The 26550-nt window shown below is 40.7% G+C and overlaps 1 protein-coding gene across 9 annotated transcripts in view; it reads left to right on the forward strand.

Moving 5' to 3' along the window:
- Positions 1-15934, forward strand: part of ptk2aa (protein tyrosine kinase 2aa) — a 551780-nt gene extending 535846 nt beyond the window's left edge. For all 9 annotated transcript variants that reach the window (XM_041189015.1, XM_041189013.1, XM_041189014.1 and 6 more), the window contains 3 exons: positions 3990-4145; positions 5241-5321; positions 15114-15934. In XM_041189015.1, coding sequence (XP_041044949.1) covers positions 3990-4145; positions 5241-5321; positions 15114-15329 — 453 coding nt within the window. In that variant the 3' untranslated portion in view covers positions 15330-15934. The remainder of the gene's footprint in view (positions 1-3989; positions 4146-5240; positions 5322-15113) is intronic.
- Positions 15935-26550: the final 10616 nt, after the last annotated feature.

The raw sequence follows: 26550 nt of genomic DNA on the forward strand, positions 1-26550 counted from the left end.
GCAGAAGAAAATGGTTTATGGGGAGAGAAAATTGCTCTGGGGGGTTGACAGGAGAGAACTGCTGCATTTCAGGGGTTTTGGAGGGGTGGATGGCGGTGGCAGTGGGCAGGGTTGTGCTGCACAAGTTGTAGGTTATAAAGAAAAACATAAAAATACAGTATCAAACAAGGATCTGCTTTTCTAAGGTAGCTCAGTTTTATGATGTTTGAAGATATCGAAATTCAGAAATATGGAAATAAATTTTATGATCATTTTTGGTGTCCAAATGCTTAAGTGATATTGCTAATTGCAAATGTTTGAATGCTGTAGTTTGGGGCAATTGATGACATTGGTAGAAAATGCTGGAAAAACTCAGCAGGTCTAACAGCATCTGTGGAGAGAAAAACAGAGTTAATGTTTCGAGTCCATATGACCTTTCTTCAGAGTTAACGTATACAGAACTCAAAACATTTATTCTGATATTCTTTCTACAGATACTGTTAGACCTGCTGAGTTTTTCCAGCATTTTTTGTTTTTGTTTCAGACTTCCAGCATCTGCAGTATTTTGCTTTTACCATGATGACATTAATGTCAGTTATGGAACATATAATGTTAAATGATAGCTAAATGATTGGTTTTGAGTGCAACTGATGTCAAATGATTGCTTTTGAGTATAATTGATGTTAAATGATAGTTAAATGATTGCTTTTGAGTATAATTGATGTTAAATGATTGCTTTTGAGTATAATTGATGATAAATGATAGCTAAATGATTGCTCTTGAGCCCAGTTGATATCAAATGAGTGCAAATGAACACTGTTGAATGCAAATGATGTCAAACTTTTCAGGTAGGTGGCAGATGTTTTGCAAAGTTTATTTGTCTACTGCAGAGCTCAGGATGCTTGATTTGAACATTTGCTTATAATTACATAATATTGAATGAACTTTTCCACTTTTACTTAACCAGTTCATATAGAAGAGTCATATAGTTTATTCATCATTTGAGACTTAAAACCATTTTCTGCACATAAGCACATGGTTATTGAGTCTTCTCCAAAGTTATGGTGGGACAGAGACTTCTTCATTTTATTCAGTTTAAGTGTGGTTATGTTTTGTTCTTGTTTAAGCTTTCTTACTGAATTTGTCTTATTATTTATATGAATATTACATTGATAGAAGTTATAATCCTTTCTCTTTACTTGTCTGTTCTGCATAGTAAAGTTCTAAATTGTCAAATCAATTTATCTGCCTACTGCAGAATTCTGCATGTCTCCAATAAAGATGTATTGTTCAAGTACAGATCATCATAAAAATTAGCAGTCAGTGAGAAACCGGGTGGTGCAATGAAATAGAACACAACACCTTTTCAACTTCTGTTTAAATTCAGCCCAATCCAGAGATGAAAATGGTGTCAAGGTTGAGAGAGCCCTATATGAAATGTGATTTGGCAGACCATTTTGTTGCAAATTCAGCACAATTACACCTAATTTTTTATCACTCATTGATTCTAAATTATGGTTTTACGGCAGCAATCAAAAAGCTGCATGGGAAATTAAGAAATTGGTCTGGTAACTGCATGGAGATAGGAGTTGAAGCACACTGCTGGCACAGAGGATCTTTTCTCTTCAACTGATTCTTGCTGCCCTTAATTCAAGAATGGTGTTGTTCCTGGCACTTGGTGCTAAAAGTTATGAGAGTTCAACTTTCTAGCACTTATTTTTATAAGCAGAAAAATGTACAGACAAGTTTACTTATTAAAAAAAATCAAGTTTTTACATTATTATTTGGATGGAAAATCCCTCTACATTCTCGAGAGTTTTTAAAATTAAATTTTGAGACACTATGTAACAGTGACTATCATGGACAACACCACTGGTTGAAGTTGAAAAACACAGTTTAAGTTCTGTGCTGTGAATAGTTCTAAATTTAGCATCATTTTGCAAGTTTGGAGGTGGGGCAGGAGAGATATAGATACAGCTTTAGTCCCCAAGGGATTAATGCTTTAAGTTAAATGTTTATAAAATATATTCTTCTAGGTTATTCATTATTTTTCACCTAATTATGTCATCTCTTTTTGTTGGCTTATCTGAGACTTTTCCTAATGTTCAATATATTAAGCTCCAGCATTTAAAAGTTTTAAATTGATGAGTTAGAAAGTTAATGAATCATAAACAAATAATGCTGGGAAAACTCAGCAGTCCTGGCAGCACCTGTGGAGAGAGAAACAGAGTTAACATTTTGAGACTATGACTCTTCTTCAGAGCTTTCACGAAAGTTAATGAACCTTATTTAATCCTACAAATTGCAAGAATTCCCATTTATTTTAAAAGTCATCTTCCTAGTTTTGGTTCAGTTTTGGGTGAGAGTTAAAAGTAATTTTCTGTTTCAATTCATCAATGTAAAATGTTTCAACTGTACCAAAGTAATATGGCAACTGATTTCTGTATCAAGCCTGATTGTTAACTTACAATGGATCTTCAAGCGGTGAGTGACACACAGAAACAGAAAATAGGAGCAGGAGTAGGCCATTCGGCCCTTCGAGTCTGCTCCGCCATTCATCATGATCGTGGCTGATCATCCAACTCAGTAGCCCGCTCCCGCTTTCTCCCTATATCCTTTGATCCCTTTCACCCCAAGAGCTATATCTAACCCCTTTTTGAAAACATACAATGTTTTGGCCTCAACTACTTTCTGTGGTAGCGAATTCGACAGGTTCACCACTCTGGGTGAACAGATTTCTCTTTATCTCAGTCCTAAATAGTCTGCCCTATATCCTCAGTCTGTGACCCCTGGTTCTGGACTCCCCCACCATCGAGAATATCCTTCCTGCATCTACCCTGTCTAGTCCTGTTAGAATTTTATAGGTTTCTTTGAGACCCCCCCTCATTCTTCTGAACTCCAGCGAATATAATCCTAACCGAGTCAATCTCTCCTTATATGTCAGTCCCATCATCCCAGGAATCAGTCTGGTAAACCTTCGCTGCACTCCCTCGATAACAAGAACATCCTTCCTCAGATAAGGAGACCAAAACTGCACACAATATTCCAGGTGTGGTCTCACCAAGGCCCTGTATAATTGCAACAAGACATCCCTGCTCCTGTACTTAAATCCTCTAGTTATGAAGGCCAACATACCACTTGCCTTCTTTACCTGCATGCTCACCTTCAGCGACTGGTGTACAAGGACACCCAGGTCTCGTTGCACACTTCCCTCACTTAACTTATAGCCATTAGATAATAATCTGCCTTCCTGTTTTTGCTACTAAAGTGGATAACCTCTCATTTATCCACATTATACTGCATCTGCCATGCATTTTCCCACTCACTCAGCTTGTCCAAATCACACTGAAGCATCTCTGCATCCTCCTCACAGCTCATCCTCCCACCCAGCATTGTGTCATCTGCAAATTTGGAGATATTACATTTAGTTCCTTCATCTAAATCATTAATATATATTGTGAATAGCTGGGGTCCCAGTACCACACCAAGTGCATTTGGTGACATCTTGAAACATTGATGCACTTTTTCAAATGAATGGGTATTTTGAGAATAATGGATTATTGAGAGTGATGATTGTAATCTCATTAAGAGGAGATGGTGCTGTGGGCTATGTGAGCAATGCTGATGAGATATGTAATGATCAACTGAACCCCATAATTAAATTACAGCCTTGAAATTGTGTTGTTGTTGTTCACAATTAATTCTGTAGTGAGGGCAGTCTTTCTAGTTTTATGGTGTGCTACAGCATATTTCTTTACAAAGGCTGACTGACATGTCTTTGATGTGTGAAAATGTTCACAGAAGAGACCAACCATTGTGGCATTGTTTAGAAATGAAATGTATTTAACAGCTGAGAATTATTTTGTCCATCATATGCTATGAATCAATGATATTCTATGATTCTCATGAAGCTAAGATGATTTATTTACCTGACAATCAGTAACGATATGTTGTAATTTGAAGAAATTGAATATAATATGATGCTAACCAGCTTGATTCTTGTAATCCAGATTCAACCACAAGAAATAAGCCCTCCACCCACAGCTAACCTGGACCGTTCCAATGACAAAGTGTATGAAAATGTAACTGGATTAGTAAAGGCTGTGATAGAAATGTCTAGTAAAATCCAGCCAGCACCTCCAGAGGAGTACATACCAATGGTAAAGGTGAGAAGTACTTTTAAATTTGGTACTGTGGATACCCTTACACTTGCAGTCAGCACTAAGTCTCTGGAAAAAGTATGAACAAGCATGATTGATGAGCACAAAAAAAATCACAATGTCCTTTCAACTCTGGGATCAAATCAAACACAGATTGATGGTTGGAAACTATCTGTTGACTGTAAGGGTCCTTTGTGAAATGGATTTGGGCTTTTCCTATCAAGCACAACACTGCACTTAATTAGCACTGAATTGACAATCTCACTTAGAAAAACATGGAAAATGTCACGTACATTTTTAACAGAAAAAAGCAAAAATAGCCCAAGCCACTCTGATGGGAAATGATGTAAAATTATTTTAAAGAGGGTTAGAACATTAAAAGCAAAAATTGATGGGTTAATTACCAATACAGTGTTATCCATCTCCAAATTGCCTGCCAGATGTGCTGTTCTCAGACTTTTGTTAGTACACCCCTTCTACATGGCTATATGGAGATAAATCCAAAAAAAGGATTTCTGATTTAGTTCATTTGGCAGGAAGCCTAACTTTCTTTTTCATGTTAAAATTCACTCGACTCCCAAAGTTTGAGAGATTGTTTGTTGAGCTGATTCAAAGCAATTTTGTGGTCTTCAGTAAAATGTGGCATTTGTACTCATTTATGAAATATTGATGTTACAAATTTTTAATTTCCATAAACCACAGAACTTTAATGATTCTGTAATGTTTCCCAGAGTAGTGAGATCATTTGTGTTAAAATATTGTCAAAACTTAATGCCATTCTGAAAGTGGAATGAAAAGTAACCAAATAAGATCAGCTTGTTACCATGAATAGAAGGGGATTCTGCAGTTGTTTCTTCTCAGCTCACCATGCTGAAGAGCAATTAAAATGAGATTAGCTAAATAAAATGCTTGAGTATGTCACAAATCAGGGATGTTTATGTGAAGAATAAAATGTTTATTGAATCATGGTCTGCCAAACGCCGCTCAATTTAATTAAATTTGAACAAGGATAAAGAAGTGAGAGTCTTACTGTTCATGTCCTGTATGAAATTGATCAGTATATTGTCAGCAGTGCTTTGATTCTAGTAAATGTATTCTCAGGAGGTTGGCTTGGCATTAAGAACTTTATTGGCTACAGTGGATGAAACCATTCCTTCACTCCCAGCAAGCACCCATAGAGAGGTAAGCGAATACATATTTCAGTGTTTGATTGGTCAAATTGATTGCTACTGACAAAGCAACACTTACTAGTTGATGAGTTAATCTCATGTGTCTGTGTTTGTGTGTGTATGTATATATATATATATATATATATATAAAATGCATCTGAGCTCAATTCTTGTCAGCATGTTCATTATCATTTCCTTCGTCAACATTTATAAAGGAAACTGCCTGTGTATACGTGTTAACCTACAACTACACGCTCTCTTCTCTCCTTCCTGCCTCCCCCAACTGCAGTGGAAAAAGTATAATACTGCCATCGGGCAGGAACATTAATTGCACCGTTGCAACCATTATGATTGTGGACAATGAGAGTTTATGATGGGGAAAATAAACATGTTTTACTAGAATTACCACATTCTTGGAATTTACTAATGAATCAATTTCAATGAAAATCACGATAACACAAAGGACCTACCCATATGTGTATTATTTAGAAAACAGTCAGTCACCTATCAAAGTGCACACGGAGTCAGGATAAAATAGATGAAGACAGTAAATCAGAAGGGAGACTGGCCTGCTGTCATGACCACGTAAAAGACGTTTCCTCAATGTGGTCCGTGAGCTAAGATCCTTTGTGGGTTCGTATGTATCCACTTTTTAACTAGCGATTGCCTATGTATGGGACAGGGTGTGGACACCTGCCTCATCAGCCTGGACCAGGAGAAGGCTTTTGACAGAATATCGTGCACACATATGATGGATGTGCTCTCCAAAATTGGATTTGGGGAGAGAATCTGCAATTGGATCCAACTGCTCTACACAGACATCAGTAACGCAGTTTTAATCAATGGGTGGGAATCGTAAAGCTTTCCAATCAAATCTGGAGTCAGGCAGGGCTGCCCTCTCTCCCCGGTCCTGTCCGTGTGTTACATAGAACCCTTTGCTGAGTCCATCAGGAAGGATTCTGGCATAAGAGGAGTGACACCCAGATGGTGGAGGCACTCAGGTCAAAGCCTCCCTGCACCTGGATGATGTCACTGTCTTCTGCTTGGATCTGCTGTTGGTGCGCAGACTGATGAACATCCAAACCAGTTTGAATTGGCCTTGGGAGCCAAGGTAAATCGTGGCAAGAACAAGGCCATGTTCTTTAGGAACTGGGCTGACCGATCCTTTGTCCCCTTCACTATCAGATCAGACTGCCTGAAGATGCTGGGGATATGGTTCCGAGGGCCTGGAGCATGCACTAGAAACTGGAAGGAGTAAGTCACCATGGTCAGACAAAAACTGGGCATGAGAAAGTGATACTCCCTCTCCATTATGTGTAAAAATCTGGTCACCAGCTGTGAGGCACTCTTGGTGTTGCTGTACGTGGCGCAGATCTGATCCATTCCTCACTCCTGTGCTGTGGTGATCACCTGAGCCATCTTCCGCTTTATCTGGAGCTCAAAAATGAACCGTGTTCACAGGGACATGATGTACAAACCTCCTGGATAAAGGGGGAATCAAACGTACCCAACAGCGCCCTCAGCCTTTGTGTGGTTGCATCAAGCTGTGCATAGACTCTCGGGACGCAAACACCAAGTGTCGCTACATGCTGAGGTTCTACCTGTCCCTGGTATTGTGAAGACTCAAGTGGTTGGACCATGCCATACCACCTATCCATCTTGGAAAAGTTTGTGCAGAGAAACACCTTTGGCCACAAGTTCATCAGGCAGTGGTCTTCACGTAACATCCTAGAGGCACTATGGGAAAAGGAGATAGTAGTTTCTGTTGGCTGGTTCCTTGAGCAGACTGTCCAAATCATTTGGCAGAATATCTCATTGCCAGAACTTTCAAACAAGCACCCAGAGGTAGCTTGGCTGGTTGTGGGAAAGACCGTCCCTATCAGATCCTTCCGACGCGCTTGGAGTCTCACCCATCTTCAAGGTGGCTGTGGTAGAGAAGAGACCATTGTTCACCCCCTTCTGGAACATGCTTTTGCAAAGAAGGTCTGGAGAGAGATGCAGTGGTTTTTGATGAGGTTCGTCCTGAGCAGTTCTATGATGTAGGAGTCTGTGCTCTACGGGCTGTTCCCAGGGCCGCACACTGAGGCAAATATCAACTGCGGCTGGAGAATCATCAACTTGGTGAAAGATGCTTTTTGGTCTGCCCGAAATTTGTTGGTCTTCCAGTGCAAAGAGTTGACCATAGTAGCCATTTTGCAGACTGGCGCACTACGAGATCCAGGACTACATGCTGAGGGTTGCACTAAAGTTTGAGGCAGCCGCCGCAGAGGCACAATGGGAAAAAGGTCGCTGTCCAGGCCCTTTCAGCCGTGGAACACCATGGGGCTGGAAATTGTTTTGTACTCCTTGGGCTGTATGACTCACATTGAATGTATACAGTATATATTACATGTGTCACAATTGTATTGAAGCACCTCAGAGTGCAACATGATCGATGTAGAAAATTTGGATATCATTGCACTTTCTGTAATGACCATTTTGAAATGTTTTGTAATGTTCTTTCAGATATTTTATGAATAAAATATATTTCTTTTCCAAAAATAACTTAAAAATAACCAGTGGCAAAGCTTTAATCTTCAACAAGATAAAGATTAGTTTATTATAAAACTACTGCTGAAAGTTACTTAAGTCAAAGTGATAGTCATTAACTAAAGACCAGATACAAAGATTAAAATGCAGATAAAGGAAAAAATATGCTTAAAGGTGAGAGTTCAAATCAGTCTTTGCGAGATATCATTGCAGGCCCGTTGCTTGAATTCCTTCTTTCCAGAAGTGAAGGGGTTGAAACTTGATGTTTGGCTTAGCAGTTGTGATAGCTTGTAAAGTCAAAGAGTTGGAGTTTTCCTTCGTAGGTGAACTAGGGAGGTAAAGCAAATGCTGGAAGAGAGTATAGGCTCCTTTCCTTCCTGGAAACTGCCGTTACCAACACTTGAAGATTGCCTTTTTTTTCCCTCTGCAGACCAGGGATCATTTTCTGGATGCCTTACTTTGTAACTCCCAGTAGCAGAAAGAAACACAACTTTCACATGGTGTTCACAGTTAGTTGAGCTGAGTGCTGAAACTGACTTCCTGAGGTCTTCTGGGTTCTCTGCACCCTGCCACACAAAATGGCTCCTTACAGTCTGCTTTATATAATTTAAAAAAACAAAATGGCTACTATGTTAATTTTCAATAAGTCACTGTTTCAAACAAATAAAGAAGTTAATTAAAAGCAAAAAACTGCGCATGCTGGAAATCCAAAACAAAAGTAAAAATACCTGCAAAAACTCAGCAGGTCTGGCAGCATGTGTGGAGAGGAATACAGTTAACGTTTCGAGTCCGTATGAATTAGTTCTGTTGAAGAGTCATACGGACTCAAAACATTAGCTGTTTTCCTCTCCACAGATGCTGCCAGACCTGCTGAGTTTTTTAAAGAAGTTAATTACGTTGAGATTCTTAAGTCCCTTCCTGTCCTGTTCCCTTAGAAGCCAAAAGGTTTTCACACCTTTTAGAAGATTCAATGGACCTCCCTCGAGGGGTCTTTGCATTTTAAGGACTCATCTTTATAGCCAGCTGTAGAGATAAATGTCTGACAAGTTTGAACAAACAGAAAGATGCCAGGTTGTCTATCCATACTTCCATTTTGAACAAGGCTTTTAAGCTCAATTTAAAGGTTTGAAAACAGAAATGTACCTTTAAAACAGTTGTCCTTAAAACCTGTAATATCATAATTACACGTTTGTGGCACCACTAACCTTTCTTCAATTGAAAACAACACAATATACTGACTCCCTGTGTGTACGATCATAGGTGATTGGTAATTCTAGTAAAACCTCTAGCTTTTCTTTTTTTAAAAAAAATATGCAGCTGAGGTGCAAACTTTAGAACTTGCTCTGGTTTTTACTCTTGGAATCGAGCAGACAGATATGGCAACTGTTAGATGCAGTCCGGGGTCTGCACCTGAGACCCCGGAGCATGCAGCTCGTTAAGGGCTCGTACAACTCCTGACATTGATTGATTAAACCCATTTTAATGGTAATTAGATGGTTTGTTACATTTTTTTGAACTTTTATTAACATTGTACTTTTGAGAAAGTATCATTTAATTAACAACTTTTTTGCAAAAACCTGTAAAATGTTGTTGAAATGTGCCTCAGTCTTGTTTTTCATTATTATTGACATTTGAGCATTGCAGCTCTTAAAATATGACGTGACGTTTTTGAATAGATTTTTAAAATGGCTCTTCTTGTTATTAAGGTTGCTGAGTTCCGCTTTGGGGTAAACCTCCTTTTACACAATTGTCAACAATGTGTCTTAACCCAACGTGCAGAAGAGTCTTTACTGAACCAGCATTGATATTTGGTACTTGGCCTCTGTAATTGAAAAGACAAATAATGCCCATCAGTGGGCTGTTTGGTGCTAGGAATTATGCATCATAAACTAGATTAAGAATACTCAGACAAATTTCACATGAAGTTATTAGATTGATAGTTAGTTCAATTAGTGCATGTTGTATTTCAGCTGATCACAAAAGTAGAATCACAGATAACACGGAAGAACATTCAGTCCATCGTAACTGCTGTTGCTAGCTTTTCAAATGGACCTATTGACTATAACCCCAGTCCCTTGCCCATTTCTATATTCTTTTGTCATTTCTTTTCAAAGACTTATCCAATTCCATTTTAAATGATGTTGTAGTCTGCCTCACAGCCATAGGTGATAAATCATTTCAAGCTCTAATAACCCTAAAAAAATTACTCCAAACTTTCCCATTTCTTCTGTCATTTAATTTTATGAATTCCTTTTGATTACCAAATCTCCAACTAGTACAAATAATCAGTGCTTATCCTCCTAAAACCCTTTTAGATTTTTTTAAAACCTCTATTAAGTCTGACCAGCACCACCACCCCCACCCTTAACGATCTCTAACTCCAATAAAAAGAATGATGTTCGAAGAAGGAAATCTGCCAACCCCGCTCTGCCTGATTAGCATTTAATTCCAGTCCCGCATTGTGATTGAATGTCAATCCACTCAGCATCGGACCAGTCAGGGATAACAACAACAACTTATTTATATAGCACCTTTAACATAATGAAAATCCCAAGGCACATCACAGGAGGATTATAAAACAAAGTATGAAGCCAAGCCACAAAAGCAAATACTAGGCTTGATGACAAAACCTTGGTCAAAGAGGTAAGTTTTAAGGAGTGTCGTAAAGAATGAGCAACAAATGAGTCCTTTCTGGCATTGCTCATATTTTACTGACATATTAACGCACCATTTGTTCAAGTCATCTTTCATTGCTGTAACCTCTTGTTCCTGATATCATTACAATCAATCCTTACTATAGTACTAATATCCATCCTATAATGAGTTGCCCAGATCTCCCTACTGTGGCCTAACCAGTGTCTTGTTACAAATACAACATCACTTCTTTGTTTTTATCATCAAATATGTATATGTATTTATATGTATAAAACTCAGAATTGTATTTGCCTTTCTTTCATCTTTTGTACCTACATTCCCATCTTTAACAATCTATGTATCTTGCCTCCTAGGTCTCTGTTTCTCCACTCTGTCAATAATCTTACCATTTAGGCGGTACATGCTTTCGCTGTTCTTTTTCCAAAAATGTAATACTTCAAAAATGTTATGCATCGACCTTCATCTGCCACCACTCTGCTAACCTGTTTGTGTCATCCTGCATTCTTAGACAGTGTACAACATATGCCATCATTTAGTAGCATCAGCAATGTGAAAGGGGTACTGTTGTAAATCACTATATCCCTCAATTCCTGTGTGTTAATGGGTCAAATCTTGCAGGGCTGGAGTATTCACAGTGTGCACCTTTGGACTTTTCAATGCACCCTTCAGCTCAAATGTAATTTGCATCCTATGTTGCTGGAAGTGTGAGCTAAAATGACACATCAAGGGCAAGGGGGCACCAGGGACTTTAGTGTTATCTCCTTAACCAATTAAATTTAAGGTTTGAGAAAGAAATGTAAGAACAGCTGAGAAATAGGGTGAATTACAGTCAACTCAGACGCAGAAAGAAAAATAGATTGGATTAAGCGGGAAACGAGGCAGAAAGGAAAAATATTTATTTTAAGTGTAAGTCTCTAAAATGAAATTACGACTTAAACCTTAAACCTGTCATAAACCTTATGACAAACTTAAAGAAAAAGCATATGATTATGGAAAGACAGGTAACAGGTCAAAAGATTGGAAAGAATATAAAGAACAGCAAATGACAAATAAGGAAGGAAAAATTAGAGCACGAGAGAAAGCTAGCTAGTAATATAAAGACTGAAAGTAAGAGTCTCTATAGATATTTAAATATAAGAGTTAACAAAGTGAGCATTGGTCCTATAGAAATTGCGTCTGGGGAATTGATAATGGAAAGTAGGGAGATGGTGAATGAATTAAACAGTTATTTTGCTTCAGTCTTCACTATAGAAGACACAAGTAACACCCCAGAAAGAGCTGTAAATCAGGAAATGGAAAGCAGGAACTCGGGAAAATTACCATCACCAGGGAAGTGGTATTGAGCAAACTTTGGGGCTGCAGGCTGACAAATCCCCAAGTCCAGATGGACTTCACTCTAAGGTCTCAAAAGAAGTGGCTAGTGAGATAGTTGATGCATTGGTTTTAATTTTCCAAAGTTCCCTGGATTCAGGGATGGTTCCATTAGATTGGAAAATAGCATTTATTCAAAAAGGGAGAGAGAAAGAAAGCAGGAAACTACAGGCCTCTTAGCCTAACATCTGTCATAGGGAAAATGTTAGAAGCTATTATTAAGGATGTTATAGCAGGGCACTTAGAAAAATTCAAGGCAATCAGGCAGAGTCAATGTGGTTTTGTGAAAGAGAAATAATGTTTAACCAGTTTTTTTGAGTTCTTGGTGGATGTACTGTACTTAAATTTCCAGAAGGCATTTGATATGCCACATCAAAAATTATTGTGGAAGATAAAAGCTCATGGTGTGGTGGGGGGTAACATATTGGCATGAATAGAAGATTGGCTACCTAACAGGAAGCAAAAGTTGGTTTAAATGGGTCTTTTTCTGGGCAGAAGGTGACGAGCGATGTGCCACAGGGATCAGTGCTGGGACCTCAACTTTTTAGAACTTATATAAATTACTTGGATGAAGGGACCGAAGGAACACCTGCTAAACTTGCTGATGACACAAAGATAGGTAGGGAAAGTGAATTGTGAAAAGGACATAAGGAAACTGCAGAGGGATATCGCGTTAAGGTTAAGTGAGTGGGCAAAGATCTGGCAAATGGAGTATAACGTGGGCAAATGTGAAATTGTTCATTTTGGTAGGAAGAATGAAAAAGAAGCCAATTTTCTAAATGGTGAGAGATTGCAGAGCTTTGAGATTCCGAGGGATCTGGATGTCCCAGTACATGAATCACAAAAGGCTAGTATGTAGGTACAGCAAGTAATTAGGAAAGCTATTGGAATGTTATCATTTATTATGAGGGGAACTGATTACAAAATTATGGAGATTATGCTTTGGTTGTACAGGGCACTGCTGAGACCACATCTAGAGCATTGTCTACAGTACTGGTATTCTTATTTAAGGAAAGATGTATATGCATTAGAAGCAATTCAGAGAAGGTTTACTAGACTAATACCAGGAATGGGCTGGCTGTTTTATGAGGAAAGATTGGACAGGTTAGGCTTGTATCCACTGGAATTTAGAAGTGTCAGAGGCGACTTGATTGAAACCTTTAAAATCCTGAAGGGTCTTGACAGGGTGGATGTGGACATGATGTTTCCTCTTGTGGGAGAATCTAGAACTAGGGGTCGCTGTTTAAAAATAAGGGATTAATCATTTATGACAGTGATGAGAATTTTTTCTCTCCGGCGTAGTGTCTCTTTGGAACTCTCTACCTCAAAAGGCAGTGGAAGCAGAGTCTTTGAATATTTTTAAGGCAGAGCTAGATAGATTCTTGATTAAGGGTGGAAGGTTATCGGGGTAGGCAGGTGTGTGGGGTTGAGCTTACAATCAGATCAGCCATGATCTTATTGAATGGTGGAGCAGGCTCGAGTGGCCTTCTCCCGCTCCTAACCCGTATGTAAGAATGAGATTTGACTGGTTAAAGAAGTTAATTGGTATTGCATTAACAATTATTACGCAGTTAAAAGGATACCTGCACTGTTGAGGGCAAGTCCTAACTTTCTGCACAAAGAATAATCACCAATTAATGTGTAAATCCTGCAAGTTCTTAAAAATAAATTACAGGGGCAGGGTTGAGGGTAAGCTGCCATTTGTATGAGGCAAAAGTTGGAGCGGTGTAAATCGACCAGAAAGTTATGTAGATTTGCAGCTCATTATTAACTCCTCTTTGCCTGAACTCAGTGCTTAATTTACACATTAGTAAAGGCATGCATCCATGGAGTCATCATTGATTTTCCAGGAAGATTTGGCCTAATTTTTCTTTAGTTAAATGGAGCTTTAAAACAAAAGCCGCAAGGGATCATCTATTGTGTAACTCATAGATTATACAGGCCATTTGGCCTCACCAATCCATGTTGGTTTTTACGCTCCACTTGAGCCCCCTCCTATATTTTCTCATCTAAATCTACCATTGCATCTATTCCTTTCTCCTTCAGACGCTTGGCTAGTTTCCTCTTACATGCAGCTATACCATTCACTTCACCCACTCCTTATGGTAGCAAGTACCACATTATTACCACTTTTTGGGTGAAGAGGTTTCTACTGAATTCTGGATTTCTTGCTGACTACCTTATACTGATGGCCCCCAGTTATGCTCTCCCCCACAAGAGGAAACATTCTCTCTGTATCCATTCTATCAAAACCTTTCATCATTTTAAAGATCGCCATTAGATCAAATTCTAACGATCTTATAGCCAGAAATTTCCCCGTCGAGGGGGTTGTGCAGGGGCAGTGCCCCCGATCAGGTCCACGCCGCCATTTAACTTGGCGGGCCTCTATTGTGACGCGCGCCCGGAAGCGCTGAGCGCTCCTTGTGAGGGCGGGGGGGATTCCGTGAGTGGTTCCCTGCGCTTTTCCGCGCATGCACACCAAAGAGTACAGAGATCTCCCTGAGTACGGAGGTGCTTCAGGGAGATTTGTTTATGTTATGGAAATTTGAATAAAGATGGGGAAAAAAAATTTAAGGACATGTTCCCTCATGTGAAATAGTCACATGAGCTGGGACAAGTCCATTATTTATTTCAAAACTTTTTATTTAAATAATAAACCCTTCATGAAACCTCATCCCACCCGTGGATGAGGTTTCATGAAAAATGCGAAGGCCGCCTGGGCTCTTTTCCTGGCCACCAACCTTAAATTTGGACAACAGCTCAGTTAATTACTTTTTAACAGGTCTTAATAGGCCTTTGACAGTTTGACGGGTGTGCAGCCCGACTCGGCTGTGCGCCCGCTGAGCTGCATATCTGAATGACATGCGATGACACCCACCCAACGTCACCACGCATCATTTTACGCATCAGCGAGCAGGCCCTGCCCCCCACTCGCCAACGGGAAAATGCTGCCCTATGTTTGACTGAATTCTTTTCTTGATATTTTTTCTTTTTGCAAATTCAAGTTTTTATTTGATCGTCTGTTCGGTTTTACATTATAATAGCACATCATTATTAACATATTACAAATTATGCTCCCATCTTAGCATATGCAAAAGATGAATTTTACTCATTCAACTAAATACTGCTTAGTTCATATAATCATTGAGATGTTGATACCAGTTTTTACAATTATGCTCATATATCACGGTTTATCTTTTAAACATGTATTTGGTTGTGGAAACCTCTAATCCTTATTTTTCCTCTATAGATTGAGATGGCACAAAAGCTATTGAACTCCGACCTAGCAGAATTAATTGGGAAAATGAAGCTGGCCCAACAGTATGTGATGACAACTCTCCAGCAGGAATATAAGAAGCAGATGCTGACAGCTGCGCATGCATTGGCCGTGGATGCCAAAAACTTGCTCGATGTTATTGACCAAGCCAGACTGAAAATGATTGGAGGTCAGCCTAGACCCCTCTAGCCAACCGAAGCCTATTCTGGGGGTTCTTGAAATGATCATGTGATCAAATCTACCACCAGCATGTGGAATTACAAAGAGCCAAAAAAAAAACTTTATATATCTAGATATATATAAAAAGCAGAACAAGTACTGTCAAGTCGAGGATTCCGGGACACCCGAGGGCTGAGAATTCTTGCTCCACAGTACAGGAACTCCAGACTGGAACACACTGAATAGAAACAGACCAATATTTAGCTGCAATACATCAACCAGGATTTGAACAAAGATGTTATATTTTCAGACTGAAGTCATTTAAGGTAACAAAAAAAACCTTTCTTCGTTACACCACCTCATGTGGAGAATGGAGGTGCTCCTGTATTTCAGCAACACTCTGAAGTGTTAATTAAAAGACTAGCATGTAGAATAGACCCGAGACTGTATCTTGCTTCAAGCAGAAATACATGCCAGTTGTTTAGAGGACACCTGGAACAGATTGTGCTGCATTTGCAGATGCAGTAAAATTGAGTGCTGTGTATTAATATTTCTTCTACCATTGTTTAACTTCATTTTTTTAATTATTTAAAACAAAAGCCATGATCACAATTAAACAAAAAATAGTTACTAACCATCTTGTTTCTGGCTTGTCTAGGAGTTTTTTGGGAACAGCGTAGTATGCAGGTGTGGTACATGTTTATTTCTATTTTCCATATGTATTACCTGTTCTCTGGAACTCCCTCCTTCATTTTGGGGTATAAATTATTCTCAGGAAGAATATAATGAACTGTACAGTTATTTGACCTATTAAAAAGGTGTTAACAAAAAACACGACCTTGTAATGTTTTCTGCAGATTATCTGACATGCACCTGCACCGCGTTTCCATTTTTATTAGAAATCATACTTAAACATAGGACTGGTCAAACAACCCAAAGTTCTGAATGATTTATGAGCTGATGCCAAAAGAACTGGCCACGAGAGCTTATGAATCCAATTGATTCACAAATATCCTCCTCCTGCCCTAGGGAAGCGAAGCTGGCCTCCGTGTGGCTCCAGTCCCATACTGTGTGGTTGACTCTTAATGCCCTCTGGGACATAAATGTAACTTTGCCAATTACATCCACATTCCAAGAACAAAAAAATTGTGAACTTGAACATCCTCAACAACTTTTTGATTACAAACATATATCTTTTTGTCTGTTTCACCTTGTGTTTCTCTTTGTCCTTTGGAGAGTAGGTGAAATCTCTAAGTATCTGCACAACTCTTGCTACATGGATTGCGTTCTGAAGGTTATATAATTGAACATGGATGTCCTTGTTGAGTCTGGTTTCAGTGACTTCTATATCCTAACTATGTTGCTGCTTCTGAGCAATATAGCTTTGGGAAAAGATTTCTTCAGGACATTTGAGCACTGTAAGTTGAAACAACAGCATTGTAATTTTGCAGAGTTTTCTAAATATTTCAAAAGTAACCAAGAAACCGCAAATTGCTGTCCTAATTTTCTTCAGTAGCTGCATTTCAGCTGAAGATGGGAAACGGGCCATTCAGCCTCTGGAGCCTATTTTGTCATTCATTTAGATCATGGCTGATCTGTACTTTGACTCTATTTTATCAGCTTTTCTCCATATATCCTGAAACCCTTAATTAACAAAAATCTATCAATCTACAGTTTTTGGGACAAAAGAGTTCCAAATCTCCTTTGTGAGAGATGTGCTTCCTGATTTAATTCTTAAATGGTCCAGCTCAAATATTAAGAATATGGCCCTATTGTCTTGGATTGTGCCATGAGGGGAGGTAATTTCTCTCTATCTACTCCATCAAATCTTTTTATAATTTTAAATACCTCAATTAGATCAGCCCTCAACCTTCAAAACTCAAAGCAATACAAATCCAGTTGATGCATTTGTCCTGATAATTTAATCCAAAAAACCCTGATGTTATTCTAGTGAATCTGCACTATATCCTTCCAACACCTTAATCCAGATGGAGTCTGATGAAAGCACTGTACACTTTGTATTCCAATTCTTTTGAGATAATGGTCAACACTCCATTAGCCTTTTTAATTACTTTTTGTACCCTTGCACTAGCTTTTAGTGGTTTGTCTACCGAGGCATCTAAATCCTCTTGCTCCACCACAGCTCCTAGTCTCTCACCATTAAGAAAATTTCCAATTTGTCTTCCTTAAATCCACAGTGGATGAGCTCACACTTCCTCACATTCAACTCCACCTGTCATCGTTTTGTCTATTCACTCATTCTGTCTGTGCCCTTCATAACTTCCTAACAACATAAGAAATAGGAGCAGGAGTAGACCATTCAGATCCCCAAGCCTAACCCACCATTTAATTAGATTATGGCTGATCTTCAACCTTTGTCCCCATGTCTCTTGTTTCCCTTAGAGTTCAAAAGTTGATCTCCACCTCAAACTTACTCAACAACTGAGCATCCACTGCCCTCTAAAGTGGAGAATTCCAAAAGATTCACAGCCCTCTGAGGGAAGAATTTTTCCTCATCTCGATCCAAAATGGCAGGCCCCTTGTCCTGAGACCACCCCCCTAGTCCTAGACTATCTAATCAGGAAACAGCCTCATAGCATATACCCTGTTCAAGACCTCTCAGAATCTTGTGTTTCAGTGAGATTAGCGCTTATTCTTCTAAGTTCATAGGCCCCTTTAATTCAATCATTCCTCAGCGGACAACCTCAGACTCCAGAAATCAATTCAGTGAACCTGATTTGCACCCTGTCCCTAAGGTAAGTATATCTTTTTTTAGGTCTAGAGGCTTGTATGGTTGAACAATAACTGTTTATTAATGAAACATAACTATATACAGAGCACCTAGTGAGGACTGTAGCCTATCTTCATGCCAACTTCTACCAAACTCACTCCTACACACATAAAAACAAAAAAACTGGGGATGCTAGAAATCCAAAACAAAAACAGAATTACCTGGAAAAACTCAGCAGGACTGGCAGCATCCGGCCCCCTTCCACAACTCTTTCTCCAGTACATCGATGATTACTTCGGTGCTGCTTCATGCTCTTGTCGGGACTTGGAAAAATTTATTAATTTTGCTTCCAATCTCCACCCCTCCATCATTTTCACGTAGTCCATCTCTGACACTTCCTTGACCTCTCTGTCTCAATCTCTGGCGATAGACTGTCCACCAATATCCATTAGAAACCTACCGACTCCCACAGCTACCTTGACTACAGCTCCTCACACCCCGCTTCTGGTAAGGACTCCATCCCATTCTCTCAGTTCCTTCGCCTCCGTCGCATCTGTTCCGATGATGCTACCTTCAAGAACAGTTCCTCTGACATGTCTTCCTTCTTCCTTAACCGAGGTTTTCCACCCACGGTCGTTAACAGGGCCCTCAACCGTGTCCGGGCCATCTCCCGCACATCCACCCTCACGCCTACTCCTCCCTCCCAGAAACATGATAGGGTCCCCCTTGTCCTCACTTATCACCCCACCAGCCTCCGCGTTCAAAGGATCATCCTCCGCCATTTCCACCAACTCCAGCATGATGCCACCACCAAACACACCTTCCCTTCACCCCCCCCATCGGCATTCCGTAGGGATCATTCCCTCCGGGACACCCTGGTCCACTCCTCCATCACCCCCTACTCCTCAACCCCCTCCTATGGCACCACCCCATGCCCACACAAAAGATGTAACACCTGCCCCTTCACTTCCTCTCTCCTCACCGTCCAAGGGCGCAAACACTCCTTTCAAGTGAAGCAGCATTTCACTTGCATTTCGCCCAACTTAGTCTACTGCATTCGTTGCTCCCAATGTGGTGGTCTCTACATTGGAGAGACCAAACTTAAACTGGGCGACCGCTTTGCGGAACACCTGCGGTCTGTCCGCAAGAATGACCCAAACCTCCCTGTCGCTTGCCATTTTAACACTCCACCCTGCTCTCTTACCCACATGTCTGTCCTTGGCTTGCTGCATTGTTCCAGTGAAGCCCAACGCAAACTGGAGGAACAACACCTCATCTTCCGACTAGGCACTTTACAGCCTTCCTGGACTGAATATTGAATTCAACAACTTTAGGTCTTGAGCTCCCTCCTCCATCCCCACCCCCTTTCTGTTTCTTCCCCCTTCCTTTTGTTTTTTCCAATAAATTATATAGATTTTTCTTTTCCCACCTATTTCCATTATTTTTAAATATTTTTAAATCTTTTATGCTCCCCCCACCCCCACTAGAGCTATACCTTGAGTGCCCTACCATCCATTCTTAATTAGCACATTTGTTTAGATAATATCACCAACTTTAACACCTATGTGTTCTTTTGTTCTGTTGTCTGTGACATCTTTTGATGATCTGCTTCTATCACTGCTTGTTTGTCCCTACAACCACACCAACCCCCTCCACTTCTCTCCCCCCACCCAAACCCCCCCTCCCACGCACACACCTTAAACCAGCTTATATTTTACCCCTTCCTTGGATTCACTCAGTTCTGTTGAAGGGTCATGAGGACTCGAAACGTCAACTCTTTTCTTCTCCACCGATGCTGCCAGACCTGCTGAGTTTTTCCAGGTAATTCTGTTTTTGTTTTTTCACTCCTACACACTACTGTTCCCATGTGACTCTCTACATCATAATGTGGGTAGTACTGTTTCCCCAGTCCCATATTAACCCTTACAGTCTCAAACACCCTAATACTACAAGTATGGAGACTAAAACCTTAAGCAGTACTCCAGATGTGGTATTGCTTGTGAATTTAGCAATGGAACCAATGCCTGCACAAATTGGTGTGGGCTGATCCAGCACTAACTTGATATGCTTTGTGTCTGTTTTGCATTCGGTAAGTGAACTCAATGCATGCTAATGTCTAATCATCTGTCCCTTACCTCCCAACCAATTAAATAACCCAGGTCACAAGGTTACCTCCAATTACATGAGTATTTTGCTAATAATTTCTTGTGTAGAATTTTGCCAGATGTCTTCTGGGAGTCCATATAGATAACACTACCCTATCCACCAAACTAGTGTCCTCAAAAAAAACAACTAAATTTTTCAGACAGGACCTACTTTTCTCAAATTCATGCTGACTCTCTCTGAACAGCTCACACTGTTGAAATGCCCAGTCATTCTGTCTTTGATAGATTTCAGTAACTTTCCCACAATTGATGTTAGACTATGGGTCTATAATTAACTGTTTTTCCCCTCCCTCCTTTTTTAGATAATAGAGTGACATTTGTAAGTTTTCATTCCAAAAGCACAATTCTTGAATCTAGAGAGCTTTGGAAAATAATGACTATTTTTCTTTGTTTCCTTAGTGTACCATCCAGAGTAGAAAAATATCAGGTCCTGGAGATTTGCCAATTTTACCATGACGCTGCATCTCCTTATCCAGAACAGTGCAGCCAGAGGAAATAGCCTGCACTCAAAGTGGGGGTCAATTCAAAATTAACATTATTTCAGTGAGTGAGTCTGAAATCTCTAAGGAGATGGTGAAAGATGATATAATTGATTCATTAAGTGCAAATTGTACCTTTTGTTTTAGAAAACACTATTTTGGAATACAATATATGAGTAATTTGAGATACGATTTAGGTGCGGCATGCTTTGGATCAATGGTTCCCAAAGCTTTCCACCACTGGGGAATATTCTTACCTCATGTCTGGATCTCTTGTAAACTAATTGATAGAGACTAATTGCTATGATGAACCATCAATTCCAAAATTATTGTAAAATGAGAAAGATCATTATTAACAAAATAGAAAATGTTGGAAACATTCAGCAGCATCTGTGGAGAGTTAACATTTCAAACCTGTAACCTTTCCTCAGAATTGGGAAAAGTTAGAGATATAATACCATTCATATCTCCAGCACCCGCGGTATTTTGTTCTTGTCACCAAGACTGGTCCAGTCTTACAATTCAGAAGTCACAGTTACGGAATCGTCGCAAAGCAGAAGGAGACCATTCGTGTCTGCACCAGCTCTCCGAATAAGCAAATCACTTAACCCCATTCCCCTGCTTTCTCCCCATTACCCTGCACAATCATCCATTTCAGATAACAGTCTAAGTCCCTTTTAAATGTTTCGATTGAACCTGCTTCCTCCACACTCCCAGGCAGTGATTGCATTCTAACCTTAACCACTCACCACGTGAAAAAATCTTTCCTCATATTGCTTCTTTTGCCAATTATTTTAAACCTGTGCCTCTTGTTCTCTATCCTTTCACGAATGAGAACCGTTTCTCCCTACCTACTCTGTCCAGACCCCAGGATACCTCTATCAAATTTCCTCTCAGCCTTCTTCAAGGAAAACAGTCCTAACTTCTCCAATCTATCTTCAATCCTCCTCCCTGGAACCATTCTCGTGAATCTTTTTCTGTGGATGAAAATTAATTCATAATAAAGCATGAAACCATAGTTGATTAGGAAAAGGGCATCACAATTGCAATGTTATTTTGCATAGCATTTATTTCCTTTCTCAGCGATGTTTGGGTAAAATGCTGAATGGTTGGTGTAATGCAGCAGATGAACATGTAAACTGGGACCAAGAATAATTGTTAGGATTAGGTATTGTTTCAAAAATGTTTATTACGAGAACTTCACGTACTTTCTCAAGTCAGGGTTTGATACAGAGAATATCACACACTTATATTAGAGATTACACAGTACTTTCAGCTACACAGCTCTTACCAGGAGAAATTTACAGGGCTATGGAGAAAAAGGCAGAAGAGGAGGGCTAATTGGATAGTTCTTTGAAAGACCTGCACAAACACAATGGGGAAAGGGCCACCTTCTATGATTCTATGATATATTAAAGCAGGAGTACTCAATGGCAGAACCAGTCAGTCCTAGTTACTATAACTGGGTGATCACAGGGGAGGGGTTACGAGTCGTTGCATGATGTTAAGGTGGCAGCAGCGCGCCCCTGTGGAGATTGAGCAGAGTACTGGGGCCTGTTTCAGCCGCAGTTACACTAAGAGGCTACAGTGTGGCTTGGTGGTATGAGGTTGGCCTGTAGCCAAGGTGCCTGAATCCTCTGATGTTTCCTGCAATCTATGTACACACTTGTTTATTGTGTTGAGTGGTGCCAAAGCAGAGAAAAGTTTTCTCGATCTTCCTGTTGGGCAAGAACCCTGGCCAAGCTTGCAAGTAGCAGCTAATCCTCGGCTTTCCAACAGCAGATTGAATTTTCATAGTGCTGTGTGTGGGCAATGGCTAGATCAGTTATATAGGTTCTGTGATTTTCTGTAAGGACTGGAACCGAGCATTCTGCCAGCAGCAATTTGTAAAGACAAGGTAGCAAATGGACGGTGGTGGATTATATATTGACTATTTCATGTTTTGCTACTTGTCTGAGCGGAGGATCTGGGCCATGATCCCAGGAGCCAGTCTGACACGGAAGAATGAATACTGCTCATGAGAGATGTTTGTGCATGGCAGCTCTGTGTTGCAGAGGCTCAATTCTAATGGGTTGCATTTGCCTGGATTTTACAGTGTAGACAGAGACGTAGCCACCTGGACCCATTCTCTGAATTTCCTGCCTAAGCCCCTCGATGTCACTCTTTTTTATGACCTTCCTTAAAATTCGGTGAATTGACACAAATTTTTGATCGCCCATCCTATTTCCGATTACACCACTTTGAAACACATTTGGAAGTTTTGGGAACCAAGCAAATGTAAGAGCAAATGTTGTGAGCAGGCATGAATAAGGTTCAGCTGAAAGAAAGAAGCAAATCTGGAGAGGGATTTGCAAATGAGTACAATGATTTAAAAACTGACTCATCGAAGAGTGGGGGGAACCGATGTCAATCAGGCCAGGATCCCGTGACAAAGGCACGTAGTTGGAATGAGTTAACGACAGTTTACGTAGTGTTTGAAAATCGTAGTAGACTGCCACATAGTCAATAGATAACAGTCAGGTGACATTGTCTTGCCAGTGTTTTTTTTATTCACTCACAGGATATGGGCATCACTGGCAAAGCCAGCAATTATTGCCTGTCCCTAATTGACCTGGAAAAGGTGGGGTGAGCTGCCTTCTTGAACCACTGCAAGCATTGCTGTTAAGTACAACTGAGTGGCTTAGAATATAAGAAATAGAAACTGAAGTAGGCCATTTGGCCCCTCGAGCCTGCTCTGCCATTCGATTAGATCATGGCTGATCAACTTGTGTTTCAATTTCCATATTCCCATCTAACCCTGATAACCTTTGATTCCCTTGCCTACCAAGAATCTATCTACCACTACCTTAAAAATATTCAGTGACCCCGCCTTCACCACCTTCTGAGGCAGAGAATTCCAAAGTCGCACAAACCTCAGAGAAAAAAACTCCCCTTATCTCTGTATTAAAAGGGCATCCCCTAATTTTAAAACAGTGCCCCCTAGCTCTGGACTCGCCCGCAAGTTTTTCAAGGTCTACCTTGTCAAGGCCGTTCAGGTTCTTGTATACTTCAATCAAATCACCCCTCATTCTTCTAAACTCCAGTGGAAACAAGCCCTGTCTGTCCAACCTTTCCTCATAAGACAACCCACTCATTCCACGTATCAATCTAGTAAACCTCCTTTAAACTGCCTCCAATGCATTTACATCTTCCTTAAATAAGGAGACCAAAACTGCACATAGTATTTGAGGTGCGGTCTCACCAATGCCCTATATAACTGAATCATAACGTCATTTTATGTTCAATCCCTTTCATAATAAAGGATAGTATTCCATTAGCTTTCTTAATTACTTGCTGTTCTTACGTACTAACTTTTGTGATTCATGTACTAGAACACCTAGATCCCTCTAAACCTCAGAATTATGCAGCCATTCTCTATTTATATTCTGCTTTTTTGTTCTTCCTACCAAAGTGAACAACTTCACATTTTCCCACATTAAAATCCATTTGCCAGATCTTTGCCCCCTCACTCAACCTACCTATATCCATCTGCAACTTCCTCATGTCCTCTTCACAACATACTTTCCTACCAATCTTTGTGTCATCTGCAAATTTAGCTACCATGTCTTCACTCCCCTCATCTAAGTCATTGATATAAATCGTAAAAAGTTGAGGCCCCAGCACATACCCCTGTGGGACTCCACTCGTCCCATCCTGCCAATTAGAAAAAGGCCCATTTGTGCAAACTCTCTGCTTTCTGCCAGCCAGCCAATCTTCTATCCATGCTAATGTGTTACCGCTACACCATGCACTTTTATTTTCCATAATAATCTTGATGTGGTGGTGATGAAAGAAGCTAATGCTGTGCAGTCGTAGCTTGGGCAGCAATCAACTAACCACTCTTCAACAAGCTGGCATTTGATTAAAGAAAGCTTGCATTTCTATAGAGTCTTTCACAGCTGCGGGAAGTCCCAGAGCACTTTACAACCAATGAAGTACTTTTGAAGTATATTCATTGTTGTACTGTAGGAAACATGGCAGCCAATTTGTATATAGCAAGACAAAAACAGAATTACCTGGAAAAACTCAGCAGGTCTGGCAGCATCGGCGGAGGAGAAAAGAGTTGACGTTTCGAGTCCTCATGACCCTTCAACAGAACTAGGTGAATCCAAGAAAGGGGTGAAATGTAAGCTGGTTTAAGGTGTGTGCGGGGGGTGGGTGGGGGGAGAGAAGTGGAGGGGGGTGGTGTGGTTGTAGGGACAAACAAGCAGTGATAGAAGCAGATCATCAAAAGATGTCACAGACAACAGAAAAAAAAAACACATAGCTGTTGAAGTTGGTGATATTATCTAAACAAATGTGCTAATTAAGAATGGATGGTAGGGCGCTCAAGGTATAGCTCTAGTGGGGGTGGGGGAAGCATAAAAGATTTAAAAATATTTAAAAATAATGGAAATAGGTGGGAAAAGAAAAATCTATATAATTTATTGGAAAAAACAAAAGTAAGGGGGAAGAAACAGAAAGGGGGTGGGGATGGAGGGGGGAGCTCAAGACCTAAAGTTGTTGAATTCAATATTCAGTCCAGAAGGCTGTAAAGTGCCTAGTCGGAAGATGAGATGTTGTTCCTCCAGTTTGCGTTGGGCTTCACTGGAACAATGCAGCAAGCCAAGGACAGACATGTGGGTAAGAGAGCAGGGTGGAGTGTTAAAATGGCAAGCGACAGGGAGGTTTGGGTCATTCTTGCGGACAGACCGCAAGTGTTCTGCAAAGCGGTCGCCCAGTTTACTTTTGGTCTCTCCAATGTAGAGACCACATTGGGAGCAACGAATACAGTAGACTAAGTTGGGGGAAATGCAAGTGAAATGCTGCTTCACTTGAAAGGAGTGTTTGGGCCCTTGGACGGTGAGGAGAGAGGAAGTGAAGGGGCAGGTGTTACATCTTTTGTGTGGGCATGGGGTGGTGCCATAGGAGGGGGTTGAGGAGTAGGGGGTGATGGAGGAGTGGACCAGGGTGTCCCGGAGGGAACGATCCCTACGGAATGCCGATAGGGGGGGTGAAGGGAAGATGTGTTTGGTGGTGGTATCATGCTGGAGTTGGTGGAAATGGCAGAGGATGATCCTTTGAATGCGGAGGCTGGTGGAGTGATAAGTGAGGACAAGGGGGACCCTATCATGTTTCTGGGAGGGAGGAGAAGGCGTGAGGGCGGATGCGCGGGAGATGGGCCGGACACGGTTGAGGGCCTTGTCAACGACCGTGGGTGGAAAACCTCGGTTATGGAAGAAGGAGGACATGTCAGAGGAACTGTTTTTGAAGGTAGCGTCATCGGAACAGATGCAATGGAGGCGAAGGAACTGAGAGAATGGGATGGAGTCCTTACAGGAAGCGGGGTGTGAGGAGCTGTAGTAGAGGAAGCTGTGGGAGTCGGTAGGTTTGTAATGGATATTGGTGGACAGTCTATCACCAGAGATTGAGACAGAGAGGTCAAGGAAGGGAAGGGAAGTGTCAGAGATGGACCACGTGAAAATGATGGAGGGGTGGAGATTGGAAGCAAAATTAATAAATTTTTCCAAGTCCCGAGGAGAGCATGAAGCAGCACCGAAGTAATCATCGATGTACCGGAGAAAGAGTTGTGGTAGGGGGCCGGAGTAGGACTGGAACAAGGAATGTTCCACATACCTCCTAAAGAGAGAGGCATAGCTGGGGCTCATGCGGGTACCCATAGCCACACCTTTTATTTGGAGGAAGTGAGAGGAGTTGAAGGAGAAATTGTTCAGTGTGAGAACAAGTTCAGCCAGACGGAGAGTAGTGGTGGATGGGGATTGTTCGGGCCTCTGTTCGAGGAAGAAGCTAAGGGCCCTCAGACCATCCTGGTGGGGGATGCAGGTGTAGAGGGATTG

The sequence above is a fragment of the Carcharodon carcharias genome, chromosome 6 (assembly GCF_017639515.1).
Source record: "Carcharodon carcharias isolate sCarCar2 chromosome 6, sCarCar2.pri, whole genome shotgun sequence".
Lineage (NCBI taxonomy): Eukaryota > Metazoa > Chordata > Chondrichthyes > Lamniformes > Lamnidae > Carcharodon > Carcharodon carcharias.